The 25,891-nt window shown below is 45.0% G+C and overlaps 1 protein-coding gene across 1 annotated transcript; it reads left to right on the plus strand.

Moving 5' to 3' along the window:
* The first annotated feature begins 2,600 nt into the window (after positions 1-2,600).
* On the plus strand, positions 2,601-14,687 carry LOC114079204 (orphan sodium- and chloride-dependent neurotransmitter transporter NTT5-like). Its single transcript, XM_027920345.2, has 11 exons — positions 2,601-2,832; positions 3,008-3,165; positions 3,272-3,398; positions 3,532-3,710; positions 5,049-5,159; positions 5,355-5,593; positions 12,462-12,648; positions 13,010-13,208; positions 13,349-13,508; positions 13,862-14,024; positions 14,247-14,687. Exons 1-11 carry the CDS (start codon positions 2,601-2,603, stop codon positions 14,685-14,687), a joined length of 2,196 nt encoding a protein of 731 aa, XP_027776146.2.
* The last annotated feature ends 11,204 nt before the right edge of the window (positions 14,688-25,891 follow it).

The following is a 25,891-nucleotide window of genomic DNA, read 5'->3' on the forward strand; positions in this document are numbered from 1 at the left end:
TTTCTTGAGTTCATTTTGGCTTTTTTGACTCCTTAAATTTCCATATGTATTTTATCATCAGTTGTCATTTTCTGCAAAGAGGCCAGCTGTGATTTTGATACAGATTACCTTGACCCTGTAAATCAATTTAAAAAGTACTGCTCTGTTAACAATATTAAGCTTTCTGATCCATAGATATGAGATTTCTTTCCATTTATTAAATTTTCTTTAATTTCTTTAACACATTTTGTAGTTTTCAGAATGTTTTATTCTCTTTTGATAAATTCATTAGTAAATTATTTATTCTTTTTGATCTCTTGTCCGTAGAATTGTTTTCTTAATTTAATTTTGGATTACTTATTGCAAGTATATAGAAATGCCATTGATTTGTGTATATTGATTTTGTATTATGCAACATTACTGAACTTATTTATGAGTTCTAGTAATTTTTGTGGATTCCTTATGATATTCTATATACAAGATCATTTCATATGGGAGTAGACAGTTTTACTTCTTCCTTTCCAATCTTGATGTCTTTTTTTTTTTTTCCATTTCATTTTATTGCCTAATTTCTCTGGCTAGAACCTCCAGTAAAATTCTGAATAGAAGTGGTAAGAAAGGACACTAAAGTCTTATTCCTGATATCAGAAAAGAATTCAGTCTTTCATCATTAAGTACATTAGCTGTGAATTTTAAGAAAATTTCCTCAGTTTCTAGTTTGTTGGGAGTTTTTGTCATGGAGGGATACTGAAATTTTAACATGATTTTTCTACATAGATGGAGATGATCATATGGTTTTGTCCTTTAGTCTGTAGTAGATAGGTTGTACTGCATTACTTAATTTTCATACATTAAGCCAATCTGACATTCTTGGGAGAGATCTCACTTGGTCCTAGTGTATAATTCTCACAGCACACAGCCCTATGCACACACTGGCACCTGGGATGATAGTGTTTTAGGAAGGCTGTCTTTCCCTGATCACACACAATTTTGATCACACACAATTTTTAGGGCTCAATTGTTGCCAGCTGATTACTGTTTTTAATAAAAGTAAGGCATAAATGGTTCCACACTTGATCTAAAATTCCACATTTGATTAAAATTTGGGTCCTTTAAAGGTTTTTATTGTTGTTATTTTAGGTCAGTGTTTAAGATTGTTCTAACCCCAGGACAGATCTTCTCAGTCATCTCTTTACTTGATTCTCTCTGGTGTATTTGCTGGAAGCTACTAGCAACTGCTTACCACTAAAAATTCCAGTTTTTGAGTATACCCTTAGGCTTGAACTCCTTCACACTTTATTTCAAATAAAGTTAGTTATTTTGGAGAGAACTTCAGACTCTTTGTTATTAAGGATCTCTGGGTAAAATCTCCAGAGATGGATGGGGACAACGGCCTGCTCCTCGCTGACAGACATGCCCTGCTTTAGGAGCAAGTTGTTGATGGGGTATTAACTTCTGTTCTCATCAACTTTCCTCTCCTGTCATGTAAACTCACCTCAGAAATGAGCTAGATCCAGGGAAGACAGAGTCCTAGGATACACCAGGCCTGAGGCGGAGCCTCTGCCTTACAACTAGAGGCTGGTGGCAAAGGAAGCTCCTAGCCTTTTTACCATACTTGCCTACAATTTAGCCTTTCAGCCCATATCTGGAAGGAGTGAGAAATGTTGAAGGCCTGACTCTCCTGGGAAGTAGGCTTTGAGGAGCAGCTAAGGAGAAAGAACCCTCTATCCTGAGTGGAGTTGCCATGATGGGTGAGGTGTGGAGGGGAGGGGGCAGCTATAGTTAGATACCACAGACTTTCAATATTCTGACTTTTTATAGGTTTTCATGAATAAATGTCATCATTTGCTGTATGTACTTAGGACAAGTTCCAGAGATGTTGATTTTTTTTTCACTGTCGTTCTTGTAAGTTGTACTTGTTTCTTTAGGGAGGAGGTCCACAGAAGCTCCTTTGCACTGCCTTTCCAGAAGTGGAACACCCCCCCACCCCCCACCCTCCCACGAAACCTCTGTTGTTCTACCAATCCCTGCACCTACCTTAGATTTACTGAATCAGAATCTAGAAGAGTGAGACTAGGAGAAAGAAAGGTAGAAATCTTTGTTTTTAGAGCTCCTCAAGTGACTGTGGTGGACATCCAGGTTTAGGAGGCACTGGCCCAGAAGTCTATGTGCACTGGTTGGGCCTAAAAGTTTTCAAGTAGACCAGAAGGAGAAAGGAAAGAAACCTGAGTGTCTCCAGTATTTGCTGTGTCCTTGTCACTCTGTATCCATTATGTCATCTTGAAGCTTTTCAGAGAGGACCAATGTTAAGCTAATATTCCAGTGTGTATGGCTGGCATCCATTCTGACTGGTCAGGGTTCACAAAAAGCAGTTATTAAGTATTTTGAAACTAATTTCTGCTTGTAAGATGAGAAAAACTTGAGCCTCAGAGGGTGGAATATTTGTCCCAAGTCAATAATTCATGGAGAGAAGGGCCAAGATTTAAATTCTGGCCCTCATTTCTCAAAAACTCTTATAATAAAGCTTATAGTCTGGTGTCTGAGACATGTCCCTTGAAGTCTGCTGTTCTTGGTGACCTTAAGTTTACCTTAGGAGTTAGTGTTTCTGTAAGAAGAACACCATGGAGTCCTTTGAAGAACTAACTGACACAACAGATGAAGAGTCCACCAACAAACCCTACAGTGAAAATTACCAGCTCTGGAACCTCAAGGCCAAAGAAATTTTTACTACCAAGACCCAAAGTTACTTCATGAAGACTAAAAGAACTAAGAACATTTTGACACACTTGGCTTTCTCTCTTGGGCTAGGCAGCATGTGGCGTTTCCCTTACCTGTGTCAACAGAATGGAGGAGGTAAGGCCCAGGGGCTTGGGGTCCCTTAGGATAAGAAAAAAATTTTAAGGCTGGGAGCCTAGATTCCTGGGTCATGGAGGAGAAGAGAGCTGGGGACGGGCACCTACCCTCCTAGCAGAAAGAATGGGGCACAACTCCTGGCTGCCTGGGCATGGATCCTGGTTCCCTTCCTCAGGTAGCTTCATCCTGATGTACTTACTCATGCTCCTCTTCTTCGGGATTCCCCTGTTGTACATGGAGGTGATCATAGGGCGGTGGCTGCGTGTAGACATCATCCAGGTCTGGAAGCAGCTCGTTCCCTGGCTAGGTGGCGTGGGCTACACTAGCATACTGGTAAGTGAGGAGTCCAGCTGAGAGGCAATCCAGATTGCCTCTTGTGGTCTCCAGGTTCTCTGTCTCTACCTGCTCCATTCCACAGTCCCACCATGTCCACCCACAGGTCTGCATGTTGATGAGCTTGTATAACAGTGCCGTCCTCTCCTGGAGCCTCTACTACCTGGCCAATTCCTTTGACCATCCCCTGCCTTGGGATTATTGCCCGCTGGTGAAGAACATCAGTGTCACTGGTGAGCAGAGAAAGAGGGGCCATCAGTGCAAGGGAGATAGGGGCACTAAGGAGCAAGTGAGCCCAAGGGAAGGAAGTGAAGAACAGGGGCAGGAGCCAAGTACGGTGGTGCTTAAGCACCTGGGTCCCCCCAGACTTCTCTTGCCTTCAGACTGTGCCCCACCAATACTTCTGGTACCACACCACCCTGGAAGCCTCAGGCCACATTGAGGAAGGGATCCAGAACCTCGTCCTAAAGCTCAGCCTGGGTGTCTTGACAATTTGGATCTTCCTTTTCATCATTGTCATCATGGGGCTCGATTTGTCAGTGTTGGTAAGCCACCCTGACTGTGGCCCTGCGTCCTCTTTGTCTTTCTAAAGATCCCCAGGTTTCCTGTCCTAACACTATTCACCTGATTTCTGTTGACTGCTCTTCAGTCCCCATGACTCCTCCACCCACCCAGGGGAGACGCTCAGATATAGCCACCAGAATTTCCAGGTGGGGTCCTACGGAAGAGGCCATACTGTCCTCACGGCAGCTGTACCTACCACTCCCCTAAAAAACTTGCTACCCCCATCAAGAAGTGCTTCGTATTGACCAAGCTCCCTCTTTACCATCTTCGTGCCCACTGCTCCTGGAGACCTTTAGGAAGCTTTCAGATCAGAACCCAGTCTCCCAGTGAGCAGGGCAACCTCTGCCTTCCTACACTTTGACAGTTCATGTTAACTCTTTTTAAAAAAATTTTTTTTTAAATATTTTTTAGGTATAGATGGACACAACACAATGCCTTTTTTATTTTATTTTTTATGTGGTGGTTAGAACCGAACCCGGGTCCCGCCCGTGCTAAGCGAGCGCTCTACCATTGAGCCACAATCCCAGCCCCAGTTCATGTTAACTCTTAAAGGAGCTGATTGCCACCAATTGCTTTCCAGGTTCCCGTTTAGAGTATTTTATGTCAATCCATATTTCTACTCCATTCTCACCTGAGTCATACTCCCCTTGCGTGGAAAATTTATTCCACTGTGTTTACGAGATCATTTTAGTTAACTGCCTTCATCCTCGGTCCCGGCATCAGGGCAAGCAGTCGGCTTACATCACACACCCCTGAAGGCTCAATGTACCCTCTCTTTACAGCCTCCAATAGAAACCAGTCTTACAAAAGTGGGCTTTATACCAGAGGTTTGGTGGAGCACACTGAAGGAGGGAGCCCTTATCACCCCACCCCAGAATGAAGAACTTAGAAATTTGTATTAATCATGTTACAAAGTCCCTTTCATAGTTGCTTTCCTTCTCCCGTTCTTCCCATGTAGACTTCAGCTCCGCTGGCTCCCTCGCCTTTGTGGTTCCTATCTCTAAGCTCACATGTGGGCCATTATCCAAAGCCTGTGAGTTGACAGTGTCCTTGCCTTGCCATTTAAAAACCTTCTCTACTTGGAGTTTCCCCCGTCACCACCAGTCAGCTTATTGATAGATTTGTCTTTCCAGAGAACAGTGTTGTCTCCCTAGACTGACGTCCAATAGTGCTGACTTGTTCCCTGTGGGCCACCTTACCAGTACCCACCTCCCTCTCTCTAGCCCGCAGTCCTGCAGTCCCTTTTTAACATTTGTCTCTGTGTTCTTTCCTCCCCACCTCTCTGGAATCCTGGTTTCCATCCTGATCTACCTGGTCAGTTGCTGTTTTTCTCGATAATCCTCCCCTACATCTTCCTCCTCTGCATCTTCATCAAATGTCTCTTTCTGGAAGGTGCAGTTGCCAGCCTGGAACGTATGATAACCACAGAGGTGAGGCCAGAGACTCCACATCTTCTTCCTCCCTCAACCTCCCAAGAATTTTCGGATTCTCCTTGCTCCACACCTCCCTTCCATCTGACCCTAGTCTTCATCCCTCTGCTCTCCTCCCAGCCTGCCCCTCTGCCAACTCACTGGTGGTTCTGCCCTGCCAGCCAGCTCCCCAACTCCTCTTACCCCATTCCACAGCTCTCTGCCTTGTCCTCGCTGGAACTGTGGCGTCAGGCAGGAGGCCATGTGCTCTATTCCCTGGGCCTAGGCATGGGCACCATCATCACCTCCTCCTACGAGGCTGGAAGGGACAACTTTGTCAAGGCAACCTTCCTCGTAGTCCTGGGAAACCTGATGACCTCGATGCTGACCACATCCATCATCTTTCTAGTGCTGGGGTTCTGGGCTACCACCAGTGGCCATACCTGTGTTCAGAAGTGAGTAATTGCAGCCATGAAGGTAGAAGAAGGGCCATCTCCCCTACTTTAGCAATCTGCCAGCCCCATGAACCTTCAAACTCAGAACCTCTCCATTAATGATCACTTCACATTTAGTCTCAGAGAAAACCACAAATAGGGAACATTCTAATTCTCCTGCTTTAGAGAGAAGAAAACAGTCTCAGAGATGTGGCTGTCCCAAGGTTTTCCATTATTGTAAATGGAATAAAGAAGATCTCAAAAATCAATTAATTAACTCACAAAGAAGACTGCCACGGCTTTCAGACCACAGTCAGTGATTATTGGCATCAGCTGCATATTTGAATCGTAGGGAGCCTTAGAAACACTTGTGTCTGTTCCACCCAAGATCCTGATTTACTTGGTCATGGGTACATCCAGACATTGGATTTTCAACCTCCACAGTGGAATTTTTCTTCCCTTTAGGATGTTGAAGGGTACAAAAGTCAAAAAAAAAAAAAAAAGCCGTAAATTTTTAACAGAGAAAATTTAAAACCATACTTTTCTATGAAATTATTGAAGAATAGTGGATATAAATAAACTTTAAGTAACCAAACCCTAGAGAGTAATCAGAAATCATAGTGAACAAAGAGCCTTTATACCTGGGAGTAAGTACCTAACAGAGGTGATGGGGGTGGAGGACAGGCCTTTGTAGATGGAAAGACTTTACAAATAAGAAGAAACCATCTGAAGTATTTAATAACTTTATGAATAACTGTTAGGTACTGAGATCTTAAGGAACCTCCCCAATACACAAGTAGTTTGCTTTATCCAACAATTATCCTCACATCCTCCCTAGAAATTATGCTAAGGAAGTGTCAAAAGCTTCCATGGAGACAGGGCTGGCAGGCAGAGACCTATGGTGCTTAGATTCATAGGTTCCACTTGATTACAAAAAGAAATCAAAAACATCTAAAGCTACCATCTAACCCACTCCAACTCAAACACTTGCCAGCATCCAAGAAATTAGTGACTGATGGGAGGTATATAAAGTTGAGGTTAGCTGGGCACAGTGGCACATGCCTGTAATCCTAGCGGCTTGGGAGGCTGAGGCAGGAGGATCACGAGTTCAAAGCCAGCCTCTGCAAAAGCAATTCAGTGAGACCCTGTCTCTAAATAAAATACAAAATAGGGCTGGGGATGTGGCTCAGGGGTCGAGTGCCTTGAGTTCAATCCCTGGGACCAAAAAAATTTTAAAAGTTTTTTAAAAAGTTGGAGATTAGCTCAATTGTGAAGTAAACTCTCCTTAATCCCATTTGAAAACAGAGAAAAACTCAGTTAAAATCATTACCAGCCCCAGCCCAACTCAGAAAAATCTAATTAACCCTCATTCTAAACATAAACACACTAGCTTTTGGAGAGAAAAGGTTTGAATTCATTAATACTAAATAAAAGGGGCTGCACTTATGGCTCAGTGGTGGAGTGCTCACTTAGCATGTGTGAGGCACTGAGTTTGATCCTTAGCACCACATAAAAATAAATAAAATAAAAGTATTGTGTCCATCTACAACCAAAATTTTTTTTAAAAGACTAAACAAAATATACAAATATCATACTTTTATCCTTTGCCTTTTGACACACAATGTTCATCATAAAATTAAAAATCACAAGACATTCTGAAATACCAGGAAAATGTAACCCATATCCAAGAGGAAAAAGAAGACCCAAAGACCATCTATTACCAGAAATAGCAGAGAAGAACTTTAAAACAACTGTTATAAGTATGGTAAGAAATTTAATAGGATTAAAAAAATGTGTGAAGATAACAAAGGTATCTTTTTTTTTTTTTTTAGTTGTTGATGGACCTTTATTTATTTGTATGTGGTGCTGAGAATTGAACCCAGTGCCTCACACATGCTAGGTAAGCACACTACCACTGAGTCACAACACCAGCCCAACAAGGTTATCTTAAGAAAGATATGAACTTGTAAAAAAAGCCCTCTGGAAATTCTAGAACTGAAAATACAGATTAAGTGAAAGTTTCACTGAATGGATTTAGTATAGATTGGAACCAGCAGAAGGAAAGATCAGTTATCTTGAAGACAGCTAAACAGAAGTTATACAACATGAAGCACAGAGAGGAAAAACTGAACACAGCCTCAATGACCCATACAGACAATATAGATATAATGGGAGTTTCAGAAGCAGAGGAGAGGGGATTGGAGGAGGAAAAAAATGTAAATAGTGGGAAAAGTTTTTCCAAGTTTAGTGAAAAATATCAGTTCATAGATTCCCAAAACTCTGTATTTCAACCAGGATAAATACAAAGAATATCACACCTTAGTATGTCTGGGTCAAATTTCTGAAAGCCAAATATAAACAGACGATATTTGGACTAATAAAAAATTAAAGATTACCTTGTATACAATGATGAAAATTATGGCTGATTTCTCATCAGAAAACACGTAAGCCAGAAGAAAATGAATTGAAATATTATACAATGCTGAAAAAAGAGGCTCTGTCAGCCTGCATTCCATTTTCAGCAAAAATATCTTCAAAGGAAGAAAGTGAAATGAAGCCATTCAGATAAAGATGAGAGAATTCACCACCAGCTATTTAGAACCAAGAGAAATACTAAATAGTCTTGAGACTGAAGGAAAATACTTGATTTATGTTTTGATCCCATTAATTGCCCAAGTTGTTCTGAATATACTTAAAATTTCTTGATAACTGAGGCCTATCTTCTTTAAAATTTTAATTAATTAAAACTAAACTAAAAATTCAATGCCTCAGTCCTATTCACCGCATTCTAGGCACATCTTGTTAGTGGCCACTGAATTGAATAGCGTAGCTCTAAAGTAACCATGAAAGAACAAAGAGGGAGCCAGGGGTAGGGCCCCTGGGTTTGATAAATAAATAAAATAAAGGTGTCCATCCACAACTACAAAAAAAAGTTTGTTTTAAGCAGAGAAAGGAGGAAAATGGAATAGATGAGACATTTACTTTTGTAAATGGCACCAGGGTAGACAACCGGCTGGTTGTGGTGGCACAGGCCTGTGATCCCAGCGACTCAGGAGGCTGAGGCAGAAGGATTACAAGTACAAGGCAAGCAACTTAAAAGGGACCCTGTCTTAAAATTTAAAAAAAAAAATTAATTTTTAAAAAGGACTGGGATGTAGCTCAGTGGTAGAGCATCCCTGGGTTCACTCAGTAACCTCCCCCTAAATAGATCATATCAATAATTACATTAAATAAATACCCCACTTAAAAGGCAGCAATTGTCAGACTAGATAATTCAAGACCCAGTCATATCCTGTTTACAAAAAAATGTCCTTTATAAAGATATAAATATGCTTAAAGTAAGAGAATGGAAAAAAAAAACCGTGTCAAGAAATAATTGTAAGAAAGCTATTGTGCCTCTATTAATGTCAAACAAAGTCAAAACAAATAATACCAGAGATTTTCCATAATGAGGAACGGGCAAATTCATCAGGGTATCTGCATTATTTAAATGTTTTTACACCTCATAACAGAGCTACAAGACAGAAACGTGAAAAAAAGATAGGGGCTGAGGGTTCGGCTTGCTGTGGAGCATGAGTTTAGCATGCTCAGGCCCTGATTCAACCTCTCTCACACACACACACAGGAGAAAAAAATTCAGCACTAAAGAAACAGATAAATGTGTAACTGTAATTGGAGATTTCAACACTTCCCTCTCAATAGCTGATACAAAATAAAGAAAATACAAATTTAAAATATCAGGAATAACAAAGAGATGACAAAGAGATGCTTAAAGTCTCAACAGGAGGATCATAAGGTTGAGGCCAGCCTCAGTAACTTAGCAAGACCCTGCGTCAAAATAAAAAATAAAAGGCCTGGGATATAATTCAGTGGTAGAGACACACCTGAGTTCAATCCCAGTACGAAAAAAGAGGGGACAGGAGGGATTAACCATGATAGATCCTGCCAACATTAAGAGTATTGGGGAGGGGGGCAGCTGGGGTTGTGGCTCAGCTTGCCTAGCACATGTGAGGCATTGGGTTCCATCCTCAGCACCACATATGAATAAAATAAAGGTACTGTGTGGAACTACAACATATATATATATATATATATATATATATATATATATATATATATATAATATATAAAGAATATTGTGAAAAATTTATACAAATAAATTTAACAATGTAAAGGAAATAGACAAACTCCTTGAAAGGTACAAATTATCAAGTCTGACCACAAAAAGAAATGGAAAATCTAAATAGCACCATTTCTGAGTTTAAAATTAAATTTATGATTTAAAACTTTCCCATAAAGAAAATTCTAGGCCTATATTGCTTCCCTAGTGAATTCCATCTAATAATCAAGGAAGATGTAATGCTAATCCAACACAAGTTCTTGTTTTTTTGTTTTTTTTTTTTTTAGTTGTAGATGGATGTAATGCCTTTATTTTATTTATTTTTATGTGGTGCTGAGGATCAATCCCAGTGCCTCACACATGCTAGGCAAGCATCTACCACTGAGCTACAGCCCCAGCCCCCAACACAAACCCTTTAGAGTAATAAAGGAAGGAGAAATACTTCTCAAGTGTCTTTTTGAAAATATTCTTAAAGTATTAGCAATTTACATTACGAGCAAGTGGATTTATCCCAGAAATCAATCAATTCATTGCATTAACAGATTAAGGAAAAGAACCAATGACAAAAAGAAAAAGAAAATTCTCAACAAATTAGAAACAAAACAGCGCTTCCTCCAACAGTTAAGGCAGAGTTTCTCTATCTGGACCCTTGGAATTTTGCCCAGATCACTCATTAGTATGGCATCAGAGGCTGCAATGTAGAATGTTTAGCAGCCCCCACCCCCACCCACTCTCCATTGTGCCAAACCAAAATGTCTCCAGACCTTGTCAAAGGCCCCTGGGGGGAGGGGAGAAGTCATCCTCAGTCGGGAACCTTTTATAGTGGAGTCAGGACAAGTTACAGGGAACATCCTACCCAGTGGTGAGAGTTTGAACACTTCCCCCTAGTGCTGAAAACAAGGAAATGAAACCCTCCTTTTTCTTTTTTAAACCACTTCAATATTCCAGTGAAGTTCTTTCCCACTGAAAATAGTAAAGGAAGAAAGATATAAAAAGTAAAGAACTGTTAGGAAAAAGGAAAACTGTCTTTATTCACAGATGTATAAGTGCATATTTGGAAGACTCTAAAGAATCTACAAAAATTACTAAAATAAGGGCACTTAAGAAAGTCACAAAAATATAAGCCATTAAACAAAGATAACCATATTTCTACGTACTAGTAATCACAGCTAATGAAATTTCTAAACTAAAACCATTTACAATGGCATCAAAAAATCATCAAATGCCAAGTGTGATGGCACACAACTGTAATCCCAACAATTCAGGAGGCTGAAGCAGAAGGATCCCATATTTGAGGCCAGCCTCAGCAACTTAGTAAGGCCCTAAGCAGATTATCAAGACTTTGTCTCAAAAATAACAAGGGCTGGGAGTGTGGCTCAGTGCTTAAATGTCCCCACCCCAGTAAAAAAAAAAAAAAAAAAAAAAACAAGAAAGAGACCTGAGCTAACAAGCTTGCTCTGTCTTGTCATGTGATTAATGCCCTGTGCTACCTCAAGACTCTCTGGAGTCCCCATGAGCAAAAATGGCTCTCACCAGATGAGTCCCCTTGACCTTAGTTCTCCTGAACCATGAACTAAATAAACCTTCATTCTTTATAAAATTACCAAGTCTGCAGTATTCAGTTATAGCAACAGAAAACAGACTAAGACAACTATTGATATATGCAACAATATGGATGAATCAGCTGTTATATTGTAGCAAGCAGGTATAAAATGAATATGTACTGCTGCAAATTAGTACTGCCTCTGGGATGGAAGGAAAATAACTAGAAAGGAGATTTAAGTAACCAGTGCGGTGGAAATTGGGGTGCTGGCTATATGCAGTCATCCAAACTCACTGAGGTATATACTTGGTACCTGTACCTTCTATTGTTTGTATATTATAGCTCAGTAAAAACTGAGTTTTGTGCTTTAAAAAACTCCCTGGTCATTCCAATGAACAGGTTAGATTGAGAACCAACATCTCCAAGGGGAGCACCGAGCAGTAGATCTCTGTGATGTGGAAAATGTTCTATGTCTGCATTGTCCAACACGGTAGCCACAAGCCACATGTGGCCATTGGGAATATGAAGGTGGTAAATGTGATGAAATGTACCTAATAAGACTGAGGCACTAATTTTTAATTTTATTAAACTTAATTTAAATAGCATGTGTCTAATGGGTATGGTATTGAACACTGTGTTGCCGAGTTGGTTTCTTTCTGAGTGTCATGAGTCCGCCTAGGTCTCTTTCCTGGCTCCTGGTGTTTCCTCGCAGTCTTTGACATTCCTTAGCTTGTAGACACATCACCCTGATTTTCTGCCTTCATCTTCACATGGCATTTTCCCTTGTAAGAGTACCTGTGTCCAAATGTCCCCCTTATATGAAGCACACCAGCCAGATGAGGTTAATGACCCACCTACTCCAGCATGACCTCATCTTAACTAATTATATAACAGTGATCCTTTTTCCAAATAAGGTTACATTCTGAAGTACTGATGAGGGTTAGGACTTGAACGCAGGAAATGTAAGTGGGACAAAATGTAACTCATAATAATGAGGAGCACTAGCTACAGAAAATATAAACTCTTCTGTCCCTTAGGTGGGCTCCCAATGACTCACCCCAAGCCCACTGGATTAGCTTTCTGTCCCTGTCTGGGTGCCCTTATTCCTCAGCAACAGGCATCTTGGACAACTCCCTTTCCTCTGGGTCCTCAATTTTCCTAGTTTGCAGATGGCAGAAGGGCCGCATGTTCTCTACCACTCTTCTTTTCCTCTACCTCCCCTTTAGGAGTGTCTCAAGGCTGATAGAGCTGATATCCATTGGGGTGCTACCCAAGGAGGCCAAGCCCCCAGATAACATCCTGCTCATGCTCCCCCAGGACTACCTGAACTGGATCATCCACCTCCCCAGACACCTCCAGTACCAGGTCATCCACCACTCCCTGTCCTGCAGTATCAGAGTGCAGAAGGAAAAGGTGCGTTTGTGGGGACAGGCAGGTGCTTCCCAAAGACCCCAGAGGACACTGGGAAATGTGTTTCCCAGGAGCCTCGTGGACCAACTAAATCTCTGGGGCAGGTAATAGTCCTGATCTTGGTTCTACCACCATTTCCATGTGCTGGGGCCTTTGCTAAGTTGTTAAATACACCAGCCCTAGGATCCCTATTTGTTGGAGAAAACTGAGGCTCCAGGAGGTGAAGTTCACCTAACAAAACCAAGGAGGGCACTTTACCCTCCATCCCCCGTGCCCATGCTCACTGCCTAGACATTGCTAATCAATTACTGCACCATCCCTGCATCCAGATGCACCACTGCCTCAGAGCCCTTCTCCCCCACAGCTCATGGAGGGCCCTGGCCTCACATTTGCAGCCTTCTCCCAGGCCGTCTCATTGCTCCCTCATGCCTCTCTCTGGGCCGTCCTCTTCTTCCTGGCTCTGTTCATCACAGGCCTGGGCACCTTGATAAAAACCTCGGAGAACATTGTCCTTTCTCTCCAGAACTCCACAGTCTTTGTGAAGTATCCCAGCCTGGCCCCAGGTATGTGGATTCTCACCCCGGCAAAAACATTGCCCTGTTGTCCTTTGCCCCAAGTTTAGCCCAGATTTTCAGGGTTCACTTTGACACCAACCAAGCCCTACATACAGGCCTCAATAGAACCAAACCCACCTCTGTCTTAGTGGTCATCTGCCTGGGAGGGCTTCTGGGCAGCCTCGTCTTCAGCAGTCACGCCGGCATCTACATAATGTCTTTGTTTGATGACCACCTGGTCCCTCTCACCCTTGTCGCCATTGTGACATTCCAGAATATGGCTTTGTCCTGGATCTATGGAGCCCACAGGTGATCTGCCCAGCTGTGGACCCCTCCCATTCCTATGAGGATGTTGGAGCTTGATCAGTCCCCATGGCGGGGAGGAGGGTTCGTGAGAGAGCTTCAGGGTTGCAGCAGGGAGTGACCCCAGGGCAGTGGTGGGTCTTGTGAAAACAAGGAGTCCTGGGTTGGCCTGAAGATGGAGGCTGGGCAAGGCAGATCCACGGACTGAGGGAATCCCATGGGGTGGCCCGAGAGATCCAGCCCCAGGAGAGAGCTGGGCAGCCCCTAAGAGTTGGGAGCTATGAAAAAGCCAAAGGGCCACAGGCCCACCCTTGCCAGGCCCTCAAGCCCCAGCTATCCCTGACCATTGCCCACCCCAGGTTTAGGGAGGAGATGATCCGTGACTTAGGGCACCTTCTGAGACCCTCCTTCACTTTCCTGTGGTGCTACGTGACACTGCCCGGGCTGCTGGCCCTCCTCACCATCTGCATCCTGCCCCTCCATCACAAGGAAACCTCCTATATTGCCTGGAATAGAAGTATGGTGAGATGATCCCCAAGCCTGGCCACCCATCCCACTGAAGGGGGGGGGTCTCTTATCAAGTCCGCCACCCACAGGACTCCAGGTCTGGACTCCCACTGGCGCAGCATCCTTTTAACCAGCTTCCCAGCCCCTGGGAAATCCCAGGCCCAGGAACACATGGACTGAAACCCCCTCAGTCGTCACCGTTTCCTCTACTCCTGCATTTTCCCTTTCTGCCCCCAGAGCCAGGAAGTAAAGCAGCCCTACCCGAACAGCGCCCTGGGCTGGGTCACCTTCCTCAGCGTCTTCACCTTTCTGCCGATACCGGCCTACCTGCTTTACCAATGGTGGTTCCTCCAGGACCCCATGACCTCTGAGACAGTGTCCTTCCAAACGATGACCATGGACTCCTCCAAACCCGGAAGGTGGCTCAAGCACCCCGTGAGGAAATCCACCTCCAGTTCCCAGAACAAAGTCCAGGAGACTTCGAGGTTCACCCAGTCCCCAGGGAGGAACCCCGAGAGACCCTCCTTCAGCCTGACTCCCATCGCCTCCCTGTTCTCCTTGTGGAGCAGCAGCCTCATCACTTCCAAGCAGGTGAGCCCGATGTTCGTAGCTGTGGACAACAATGTCAAGCTTGGGGAGTCCACAGAAGAAAAGATGCCCAACAACTCTACAGATTAACTGGCGACATTGCCCGTCTTCCGAGGCAGCAAATCCGTCTGCTAACTGGCAGCCCCCATGGCCGTTTTGCTACAAGAATCATCGGTTCTGCCGGAAAGGAGCAGGGGTGCGTGCAGAAAAATCTGCCTACCAACAGGGGACGTCACTCATTTAGATTTGGACGGAAATGCACAAGCGCTCTTTCTTCTCCTGGAAGAGGAGTGATCCTGCTACTGGAGAGCTTGGAAGAAGAATCTTTGATTCTAGATGCTTCTGATGCCAGACCTAGAACTCCCTTTTCCTCTGTGAAGTTGGGGCACCCCGCTTTGGGCACAAGGGCATAAAATCCCAGGACTCTGAAGGACCTGAGCTCCTCAGTTATCATGGAGAGAGAAGGTGTTCCCTCCCGCCTCCCAGCCCCACCACCAACTAGTCAGTGGTGTGGCCACCTCACCAGGGGGACCTCAGAATGGGGCAGAGACAGCAATGCTGTGTGTCAATAAATGGGTCCTCTTGGACTCCAAGCACAGGCTGTAGACATAGAGTTCTTTCTGTGAGGGGCCCAGAAGTCAGACCACACACACACACATACACACACACACACACACACCCCTAATCGACAACCTCTGCTGAACCAAGAATACCAACCTGATCTTCTGCTTTAGGAACACAAACTGACTTTCCAGACACCTCATTGTCCTGGAGTTAGCACAACTGGAGAAACTCTGTAGTAGTCAATACCACCCATCCTAGGAAGTGTGTTGTCCCCCAAATCTAACTTGGTAATTGATGACCACACTAAATCCCCATAAGACTAAGGGTTATCATCTCACCATTCTTACCAACAAGGTTGTGCCTAGAACAGCAGCTGGCATGCCAGGGACCCTTCTCCCACTTGGGCCCTGTGATGTGGTCACCTGGTTTCCATGGGCTAGAGACCAAGGATCCTCAGAATTTATTAAGATTGTCTGTTGAAATAGGCAACGTCACCCTGCCTCTTTGAATCAGTGGGGTTGGAGAAAAACCTCTAGAAATCACGCTCGTCAGTGACATCCAGGGCAAAGAACCTTCCCCCACCACCAAAAGTCATGGTCTTGAAAATCAATGCCCATGACTCAGGAGGCTAAGGCCAGCCAGTTGGAGGCCAGCCTCAGCAACTTAGCAAGACCCTGTCTCAAAAGTTTGTAAAAGGACTTGGGGTGCAGTTCAGTGGTAGAGTGCCCCTCGGTTCAATCCCTAGTGCAAAAAAAAAAAAAAAAAAAAAAAAAAGAGGAGGAGGGGAGGAGAAGAAAAAGAAGAGGAAAGAAAAAGAAAATCAATGCCCACTCACATCTCCATCCACCAGTTATCAATTGATTCCCACGTCATTATCTGCCCTTTGTACCTTCACATCTTTTATTTACCTCAGAGACCTCCAAACATTCTTTTTCACGCTCCTGTCAGTGATGATTTTCTGAGAAAACACATCTCAACATGTGTAGAAATTTTACACCTGAACTATTCTCGTTCTACATACTTGATATCAGTGACACTTAATTTGCTTTACTTATTAGAGTTAAAATAACTGCAAGCAGAAATTCTAAATTGTTCTTCTTATGTTCCAAGAGTAAAATGTCTTCTACAGCCCAATTTCAAGAGCTCTGAAAAAAGTCTGGTGGTGAGGCACACGCCTGGAGTCCCAACAATTCGGGAGGCCGAGGCGGGATGAACCCAAGTTCCAGACCAACCTCAGCAATTTAGTGAGGCCCTAAGCAACTTAACAAGTCCCCATATCAAAAAAATAAAAAGAGGCTGCGGATATGGCCCAGTGATTGAGCACTCAGGGTTCAATCCCCAGTACCAGGGGTGGGAAGGAGTATTAAAGAGTTTACAGGCAGAGGACCCCAGCCCCTTCCTGCCCCAAATTCAGCCTTCCTGGTCTCCTGTCTCTTCCCATGCTCTGCTGGGCCTCCAGGTCTGGAGGGACCCAGCTTGGGACGCCGGGACTGGGTAGATCTAGGACGAGTCCAAACTCCAGCAAGAGAGAAGAGGCCTGGGCCCACTTCCCACCATCACCCACACCTCTGTGTCTCTTTTCCTCTCTCAGAGTCAGGGCAGACCACAATCAGCCACCACAACCTGAGTGTCACCAGGGGTGACACTCTAGAAGGAGGAAGGTAGAAACCAGCGCAGACAATGCTTCCTAAATGACCTAGAGCTCTAGTTCAGAGGTCTTTTTTGTATGAGCTTAAAGGGAGAGAAGTCCAGGCTCTGGGGACATGAGTGGCCCTCACTTGCAGGGTCACCGGTCCCTGAAACCACCCTCCTTTCAAGAAGTAGACATTGTAGGAGACTCAGAAGAACTTCCCAGAGTTCCAGTCCGAGTGACTGAGCTGGAAATAGAATCAAGGTCTAAGATCCCTTCACTTTTCATCTTTGCACCAGGTTATATGCTCCTCGACCCTTGCAGCTTGGGTGCTGGCATGGAGCCCACATTTCTCAACCTGCAGAGCTCTCGTGAGCTCAGAGAGGAAAACCCCAAGGACGTGCAAGGTATTCTTCATAAGCGTGGAGATTGGTGGTCTTGATGAATGCAGGGTTAGACGCCTCTGCCCCACCTCCCCCAAAATGGCCCAGGTAAACTCAATCATCACAGGCAATGGGCAGCCGTGAGGAGGTTTTCTGCCAGGAGTCTCTGGTCTCTTTGTTTCTGGCTGCACGATATCCAAACAAGACTCCTTAGCCCATCTGTCGGGTCCTCAATATAACAGAATAAATCTGTTTCTCCTCCAATTGGATATCATAGTGGATTCTGTTGTTTGCAACTAAGAGCCTTGACCAATACTGGTTATTTCCAGATAATGACCTACCCTGGAAACATAAAGCCCTAGAGTACATCCAAAATTAGACGACAGCAGTCTTAGAACCCAGTTCTAAAGGGAGAGTTACTGGCATATTATAAAAACATTTTAATGAATAAAGTAAAGCTATGCAAGATGACTCCTTTGAAGGGTGAAGTATTAGTTAAGACAAGTTACTTGCAGTATGTGTTTTCGTTTGAAAAAGAGCAATATTCTGGATGTCCACCTTGAAAAGCAAACATTATTTTCAGCTGGCGTTGGAATGTATTTTTTCACTCATTAAATGTGGTGTGTCCGTGATTTCCTTCAGTGGACACAATGACGAGTCATCCAGATAGTACTGGGAAGCCACCAACTGCCTCCCTCTTGATCCCTGCTCACATATTCTCCAAAACCTACTCGGGATGAGGAGCAGAAGATCAGCTAAGCTGATTCTACTCACGAGCAAGCATCAGACAAACTCGAATAGAGGGATTCTATGAAATAAGTGGCTTGCACTCTAAAAGTGTCAGTTTCATGAAAGAGAAGGGCTGAGGACTGTCCGAGGCATAGTCCCTGATCAGATCCTTGGCTGGAAAATGTTTTTTGCTATAAAGGATATTATTGGAGTAGCTGGGGGAATTGAATAAGGCATGTAGATTGGATCACAGAAGTAGACCAATGTTAGTGTCCTGATTTTGGTCATAGAGACAAATGTTCTTGTTCTGGGGAGTGCACACTGCGACGTTTAGGAGTAAAGGGGGAGTGGGTCAGCAACTGCTCTCAAACAGTTCTGAAAGATAATAATTATTACTGTGGTAGTAAATGTGAGTGACAGTGAAGATGACACCAATGTGATAAAATGTCACAGTTGGGAGACCTGTAGGGAGGGGTACAAGAGCCTTTCTACTATACTTGCTACTTTCCTATAACTCTGAAATTATTTCAAATAAAGTTACCTCAAGAAACATACACCAACAAATAGAGCATCAGGTTTTAGGGTCATACAGAGTACCAAGATAAACAGAACTGTTCTCTGAAAATCCCCTCCCAAATGTCCATCAATAGGGGATGGGCTAGCTATACCATGGAGCAACCATCAGGAAAATGTGTTTCCCTTGAAAGTTTTGATTTAGATCAATCATTATTGACATAGAAACTGTCTTAGATACATTTTTAAATTTCAAAAAGCAGATTACAACTTGTATGTTATACTCCTATTTTTAAAAAATATGTGTACTTATAAGAGTCTAGGAGGATTCAGAACCAAATCCTCCCAAGTGTTATGTGAGAACTGTGGAGGGTGGGGATGTCGTTCAGTGGCAGAGCATTTGCCTATCATGCTCAAGACCCTGGGTTCCATCCAAAAAGGAGGAGGGGGAGGCAGACGAGGAAGAGGAGGAGAGATGACTTTTATAATTTTTTTTTTTTTAAATTCTCAGGGTGGCATGAACTCTTTACAAGGAGCACATAATAGCATAATTTTGCTGCCAAAACAATGAAATAATTTCCATTTTTCAGAAGCACTAAACATACTCCTAATCGATACAGCAAAATCTAATTAAATATAAATGCAATAATAAATCAAAAGAAAGTGGCAGAAGACTCGTTGTGGAAGATGAGTGATGGGTACATGGGTTTGTGAGTGAGTTTCCCTATTTATGTGCATGTTTGAAATTTTTCCATTTCCTCTTAATATTTTCTAATGAAATTGAAGCGCTCTTTGGCACCTGCCTCCCCGCTCCCCAGCCTCCCATACTCAGTGACTCTTTCCGCCCAGTTCCATCTCGTATTCAGACTCAGTTCCCATCCAGCTCAGCCTCTTCTCCTGCCTGGACCATCGACCCAGCCTCCTCTGGTCTGCAGCCTCCTCTAGTCTCTAGCTTCCACTCTGTCCCCTTTCTGTGGGTCTGTGATGTCTGACCTTAGGGGTCCACGGAAAAGAGAGAGAGAGGAGCCCGTGTGGAGCCCTTTTATTGGGAAGAAGCTATTCAAATGAGGCAAGGGGTCAGGTTTCAGGGGGATGAGTCCAGCTTCCTGATGTCTGCTGTCAGCAGGTTGACTGTCCTCTAAGGAGTGGTGCCCAAAAGCAGAACAAGAGAAGGGGACACACAAAGGGAGTTTCCACGGAACATTCTATCCCAAACAGGACAGAGGGGTAGGATTACAAAGGAATAGGTGAGTGTAGCTCAACCCCAGGGGTGTGCCTACTCAGGAGACTTGGCAGGAACTGGGCACTTCATACCAGGAGGTTTGGGGCCCAATCCCCACTCTAGAGGGCCTGGAGGAGGAAAGGCATCAACCAGGCCCTGGTACTGGGTGCTGGGCACTGGACAGGGCAGCAGCAGGACTCACCCTGAAGTCCTGGAGCCCTGTCCTCTCCTTTGCTTGGCAAAGGGGCTTGCAGGAGATCCAGATGGACTGGCCTTGCTATCCAAGCGGGTCACTGCCCAAGCCACAATGAATACAGTGGTTGGTCAGAGCCTGGTGCATCAGGACTGGAAGGCGTGGTCATTCAGAGCGGCTCCCTACAGCATAGGAAAGTTATATCTAGTTCATTCTACTGTCTTTCCCATTCCCATCCCCCTCCCTCCTCCCTCCCCCATCCCAGTCTGGTGAACCTCCACTCCAAAGCCCTACAGTGAGTCGGCATCTGCGTATCAGAGAGAACATTAGGTCTTTGGTTTTTTGGGATTGGCTTATTTCACTTAGCACGATAAGTTCCATTCATTTACCAGCCAAATGCCATGATTTCATTCTTCTTTATGGCTGAGTAACATTCCTTTGTGTCTATATGCCATATTTTCTTTATCCATTCATCTGTTGAAGGGCATCTAGGTTAGCTCCATAGCCTAGCTATTGTGAATCGAGCTGCTATGAACATTGATGTGGCTGCGTCACTGTAGGATGCTGATTTGAAGTCCTTTGGGTACATGCTGAGGAGCGTGATAACTGGGTCAAATGTGGTTCCATTCCAAGTTTTCTGAGGAATCTCCATGCTGCTTTCCAGATTGGTTGCACCAATTTGCAGCCCCACCAGCAAAGTATGAGTGTACTTTTCCCCCACATGGAGTCTGTTTCTTAGATTCCAGATCCCTGCCCTTCTCTCCTTTGTCAATAGCTTTGTGCTTATAACCCAGGTTCCTCCTGCTCCTGGAAAAGCCTTCAGCAGCACAGCCTCAGAGGGGGGTTCAGCAAACTCTACTGAAGACGTCCCAAGGGCACCACCCACCTCCATGGAGGCCCAGGATGTGCCAACTCTGCCTCCAGCCGCTCGTCTTTCCAGCAATGGAAGCCATCCAAGTTCAGGTACATTGATGAGAGCAAAAAGAAGAGGGAGGCAAGACAAGAGGAGGGAGATACATTAATAAGAGGTTTTAAATATCCAAATACAGTTCTTGAGCAAAGGAAGAACTATTTGGTGGGCTGGGGCCGCAGCCAGTGGCAGAGTGCTTGCCTGGCATGCGTGAGGCACTAGGTCTGATCCTCAGCACCATGAAAATAAATAAAATAAAGGTATGTGTCCATCTACAACTAAAAGTATTTTTTTTAAAAAAAGGACGACTTTGCTGCTATTCAGTTTTGAAACAAACACTGAATCTCTTAAAAGTATTTCAAAATTTTCCCTAAGACTCCACAAACAAAATAATGGTCATATTTACAATTTTAATGAGGGTTCTGCTAATGCTCAGAGCGGGGGAATTTCGCCTTCATTTCCTCTCTGTGCCCTCCTGCCCCAGGCCATTCCACAGGGGCTTAGAACTCTGAGTGTGGACATTTCCTCCCTGGTCAAGCAAGAGGGGGGTGCAAGTCTTGGTTGCTTTCTCCCCCTTTGTACCTTCCTGTACTTGGCCCTGGGTACAGGCGTGGACACAAAAATTGTGCACACCGTGGTGACCAGCCAGAGGACCAGAACGGGAGGGAGGAGACCGGGAAAGGGGCCCAGGAAGGTTTTTTGAAATGAATTCCTGGGCTAGTTTCTGAGAGGCACCCGTGGGGTCTGAACCCTGAACAGCATTCCAAAGACTCCGAGGAGAACAAAATTCAGGGACATACCAGGTTCCAAACTGACCAGTGGGTAGTCCATATGAAAGACACAGCAAAAGAGCACGGATCTGAGAAGCACAGTTTGAAATAAGAACTCCCTTTGAAACTACAACCCACAGAAGTCCGCTCAGGACCCAAGGCCTGAAGCAAACCAGGTGAATGACCTGTCTAAACAAAAATGTCAGCACGGTACACAGGACTCAAGCAAGCCCAGAGCTTCATAACTCAACATTCAAAATGTCCAGGATATAGTCTGAAATCACTCAGCACACAGAGAGTCAAGAACCTCACAATTCACATGAGAAAATCAACAGGCCCACAGACGACATATTGGAACTGAGAGAGAGACACAGAGCAGTGTCTGAAGCAGAGTAAAGCAACATGTCTCACTGACAGACAGGAGTCTGGGAAATACGTATTGCAGGCTTCTTTAGATGAAAAGGGCAGGATAAAAAGATGAAGGAACTGAGCAGCAACAAACAATACCCAACACGAGCCGCCATAGTGGTGTGTCAGCGTCCATTCCCACCAACCTACCCTTATTTAAACTCTTGTACAACAACAAAAACAGCACCATGCTCCCATCTGCTAGGATGCACCGTCCCTTCTAAAGAGGAAGTTGTGCCAGAGGCAGGGAGCATACCCATAATCCCAGCGGCTCCGGAGCCTAAGGCAGGAGGATCATGAGCCCAAAGTCAGCCTCAGCAACTTAGGGAGGCTCTAAGCAACCTAGCAAGACCCTGTCTCTAAATAAAAAGAAGAAAGGGCTGTGGATGTGGCTCTGTGGTTAAGTGCCCCTGGGTTCAATCTCTTGTACCAAAAAAAAAAAAAAAAAAGTTGTGCTTGACCTTGAAAAATAGCACTTAACAGTGGCTTTGACATGTGTCAGAACTTCTCATGGAGCCTCCTAGTCCTTTACGATGGTTCCAAGCTAGAGCTGGTAGAGATGATGGCTGCATGTGCTTCATGAGATCCCTCCGTTTAGACACTTGAGTTTAGATGGGTCACTTCAAATGGTTATGTACACAGGGAATGTAAAAATTGAGTTCATGAACAAATTCCTGTACTTATGTCCACAGGGAGGCAACCAATGGGACAGTGCTGTCCTTGGAGTCCCGTTCTGAGCATCTAGTCCTGGCCGGTGAGTCTGTTTAAAGGCGTATTTCCATCAGTCCCAGGGAGCACACTCTGGGGACTGAAAAGCAGAGCAATGCCGAGGACCGCCTGCCACATCACAGGGGTGGCGTGAGTGTCCCACGGGACCTGCCCCTCTTGGAACCAGACCGCTTCACTCTGCTAATTTTCAAGTATCAAGCCTAGCAGGTCAAGTCCCCATAAGCCACGGGTTTAGGTAATGTAGAAGGCACGGACATCTTTATCTCTAATGCGTGCTCGGCTCCTCTCTAATGGTTGCTAAGTCCTCAGGGCCCAGGTTTGTTAAGCCCAGGATTTGATTTTACCTTATTTGCAAGCTAATAAGTTAGCCTGTTCCTGTTTATAAATCTTAGTGAGAAACTGATGTGACTCCATTTTAAAAATGAATAAATAACAGCAGCTTCTACCTCACGGCCTGTCCTAAGGAAGGGGGTGTGACCCTTGTCCTTGGAAAAACCCACAGAGCACTCCTAAGCACATCCCACCCTGCTGAGATGTTTGTCTGTAAATAACAAGAGAGGTCTGCGGCGCCAGGTGTCCCTGACTCAGTTAGGCAACCCCCCTAGCAACCTCCAATCAGCATGAGACAGGGAAAATACCTGGGATGCCTGATGACCCCCCAGTAGTTTATGGTGGTTGATAACATGTTGGGAAACCATGTAGTTCAGCACGTACACCCATCGTGGCCTAAACCAATCAGTTCAAACAAATCCCCTTCTTGTACTAACCAATCACCCCTACCCAACTTATTCCCACCAATGAATGTGCTAATCAATGTTAAGAGTTGTTGATTTTCCCGTGGTGTGGAATGATTTGCTGTGTGAAGTTGTGACGCATAGAGTACCCCCCAAAACCTATAAAATCTCACTGAACAAAGGACCAGGACTCACTCCCTGGGACCACTGTGTCAGGAACGGTTGTGAGTCCAGGCTCGAGCTTGCAATAAAGACTCTTGTGTGATTGCATCGGATTCAGTTCCTGGAGGTTTACTGGGGTCCCACGAATCTGGCATTACATCAGCAGAAGACACAAGACTCCTAGGTCAGAGACAGAGGACCTTATTACTCCCAGCACAGCAAGAACGATGAACATCAGCAGGTTTGCGTCGGTTCCCCTTCTCCCCAAACCCCACAAGGGCCTAGATGGCTGCCTGCACACACTGGATCTGTTCTGTGGGAGAGGAGCCCTGGTCTGGGTGAGTCTGGCAACAGGCAAGCCTCTCTGTGCTGGCAGGAGGTTGGCCTCGTCTCTTAAGGTTGTCAGCTGCCTAAACAACACCATAGAAGAGTGATGGGGGCCAGGCCGTCATGGTCCACCCAGAAGGACACACAGGATCACAAGACACCAGTGGAAGACAGTCTCCCAGTGGTACCCCCCACACTCCATAGCTACCTCATTTCCTCTTCTGGCAAGTTTTCACGTGATGATGGCCCTCCATCAGCCACTCTGACCCACAGAGTCTGGAATAAAATCTTAATCAAATTTTTTCATTCAACATTTAATTTAATTCCTCTCATAAGGAAGTTTAAACTGATCATGATTTTTGGTGTCATTACCAATAATTATAGGATGACAATGGATGAACCCCAAAGCCTCCCCCATCCCCATGGGACGTGCCGTGGCTCACCTTCCTTGTACATAGCATATAACTGGAAAGATACAGTCACTGCAATTTTGTCAGACTCTACAGGATCACTGTCACTTTGTCTGTTTAAGCCACCTGTGTAGCATCGGCAAGCAGTTCTGAGCTAAGACAGGAGTCAGCCAACTTTTTCTGTAAAGGACCAGATAATAAATATTTTGGGTTTTGTAGGACAGATGGTCTCTGTTACATATTCACACACACACACACACACACACACACACCCTTAAAAATATAAAATCCTTTCTCGACTTGGGGGCTATACAAAAATAGGTCATGGGCTAGATTTATCCTATAGGCCGGTTTGCTGCTACCTGAACTAAGGCCTTGAGAGTCCAAGCAGAAAATTCTGGTAGCTAACAAGAATCAAGTTTGCCACCCTGAGGGTGAACTGCCAGACTGTCCCAGGGGAAGGAAGGTGCATCCTGCTCAAGAGTGCCAGGCAGCAAGGCCAAAACGGGTTTCACTCTGGTCTCTGTCATTATCCAAGAGGCAGCCAAGGAGAGAAGTCCCTCTGGACAGTGTCACATTCAGTGACCAAATGGTCTAAGGTGTGTGGACCAGGAGAGTGAGGAAGGTAGAGTCAGAAATCCTCACTAGGAGTGATGGCACTCTCCCATAATCCCAGTGACTTGGGAGGCTGAGGCAGGAGGATCGTGAGTTAAAGACAGCCTCAGCAATTTAGTGACACTGGGTTCAATACGTAACCAAAAAGAGAAAGAAAGAAATCCTTCCCAGTGGGTATTTTGTTATTTTTTTTTGTTTTGTTCGTTTGTTTTTTGTGGTGCTGGGGACTGAGCCCAGGGCCCCCGTGCATGTGAGGGGAGCCCTCTACCACCTGAGCCACACCCCCAGCCCCCCAGTGGGTTTTTAAGGAAACTGTTCCAGCCTTCAGGAGGGTCATGCACCTGGGGTACGAAGGAAAATGAGAGACCCACAGGGCACCTTAAACAGCAGCTGTGATCCGTCTTCTGAGTGGGCACTGGCCCTGGACGACTGCTGTCCCCTAGTGGACACTACAGCCCTTTACCAGAACCCAACCAGCCAGTAACTCAGGGGAACCCCACAGACAGGCCGCGTGGGGTGGTGCGAGGTGAGGCTTTCTACGAAGGGTAGTTTGTACTTTTCCACAAAAAAAAAAAAAAAAAAAAAAAAAACGGAGATGACAGGAGGACCGACCAGTGTGCTCGAACGCAGACCTCATGCTTGCCCACTGCGACTGCGTCGGCACCATTCTGAGCTGAGCCACCCTAAAATGGGGCTGTGAGCCCGGGAGTCAGAAACCTCCGCAGGCCGGGGTTTCCCTTCAAGGACAGCTCGATGGAGCCGCAGCTGCCTTTCCCCAGGGGCACACTCAGCGCTGCATCAAGCAGGGGGTGCTGGGGTGCGGGGAAGGCCTGTCTGCAACCATTCAGTTATTAACGCTGTGATCTCTCTCCTCCTCCTGGGATCCCAGTTGTTTCTGGCAGACTACGTGGAGAGGGCTGTGCATGACAGTCCCTGATGGAGACGGTCCCCTCCTATTAGGGGGCATATGCAGCAGGAGCATCTGAGACATCTAT

Source organism: Marmota flaviventris, chromosome 18, assembly GCF_047511675.1.
Source record: "Marmota flaviventris isolate mMarFla1 chromosome 18, mMarFla1.hap1, whole genome shotgun sequence".
In the NCBI taxonomy this organism is placed as follows: Eukaryota; Metazoa; Chordata; class Mammalia; order Rodentia; family Sciuridae; genus Marmota; species Marmota flaviventris.

Coding starts and splice junctions, on each gene's coding strand:
- LOC114079204 (XM_027920345.2), top strand. CDS start 2,601: ATGGAGTCCTTTGAAGAACTAACTGACACAACAGATGAAGAGTCCACC. Junction 5,594..12,461: donor GGCCATACCTGTGTTCAGAA/GTGAGTAATTGC, acceptor CCTCCCCTTTAG/GAGTGTCTCAAGGCTGATAG. Junction 13,209..13,348: donor GTATCCCAGCCTGGCCCCAG/GTATGTGGATTC, acceptor CCTCTGTCTTAG/TGGTCATCTGCCTGGGAGGG.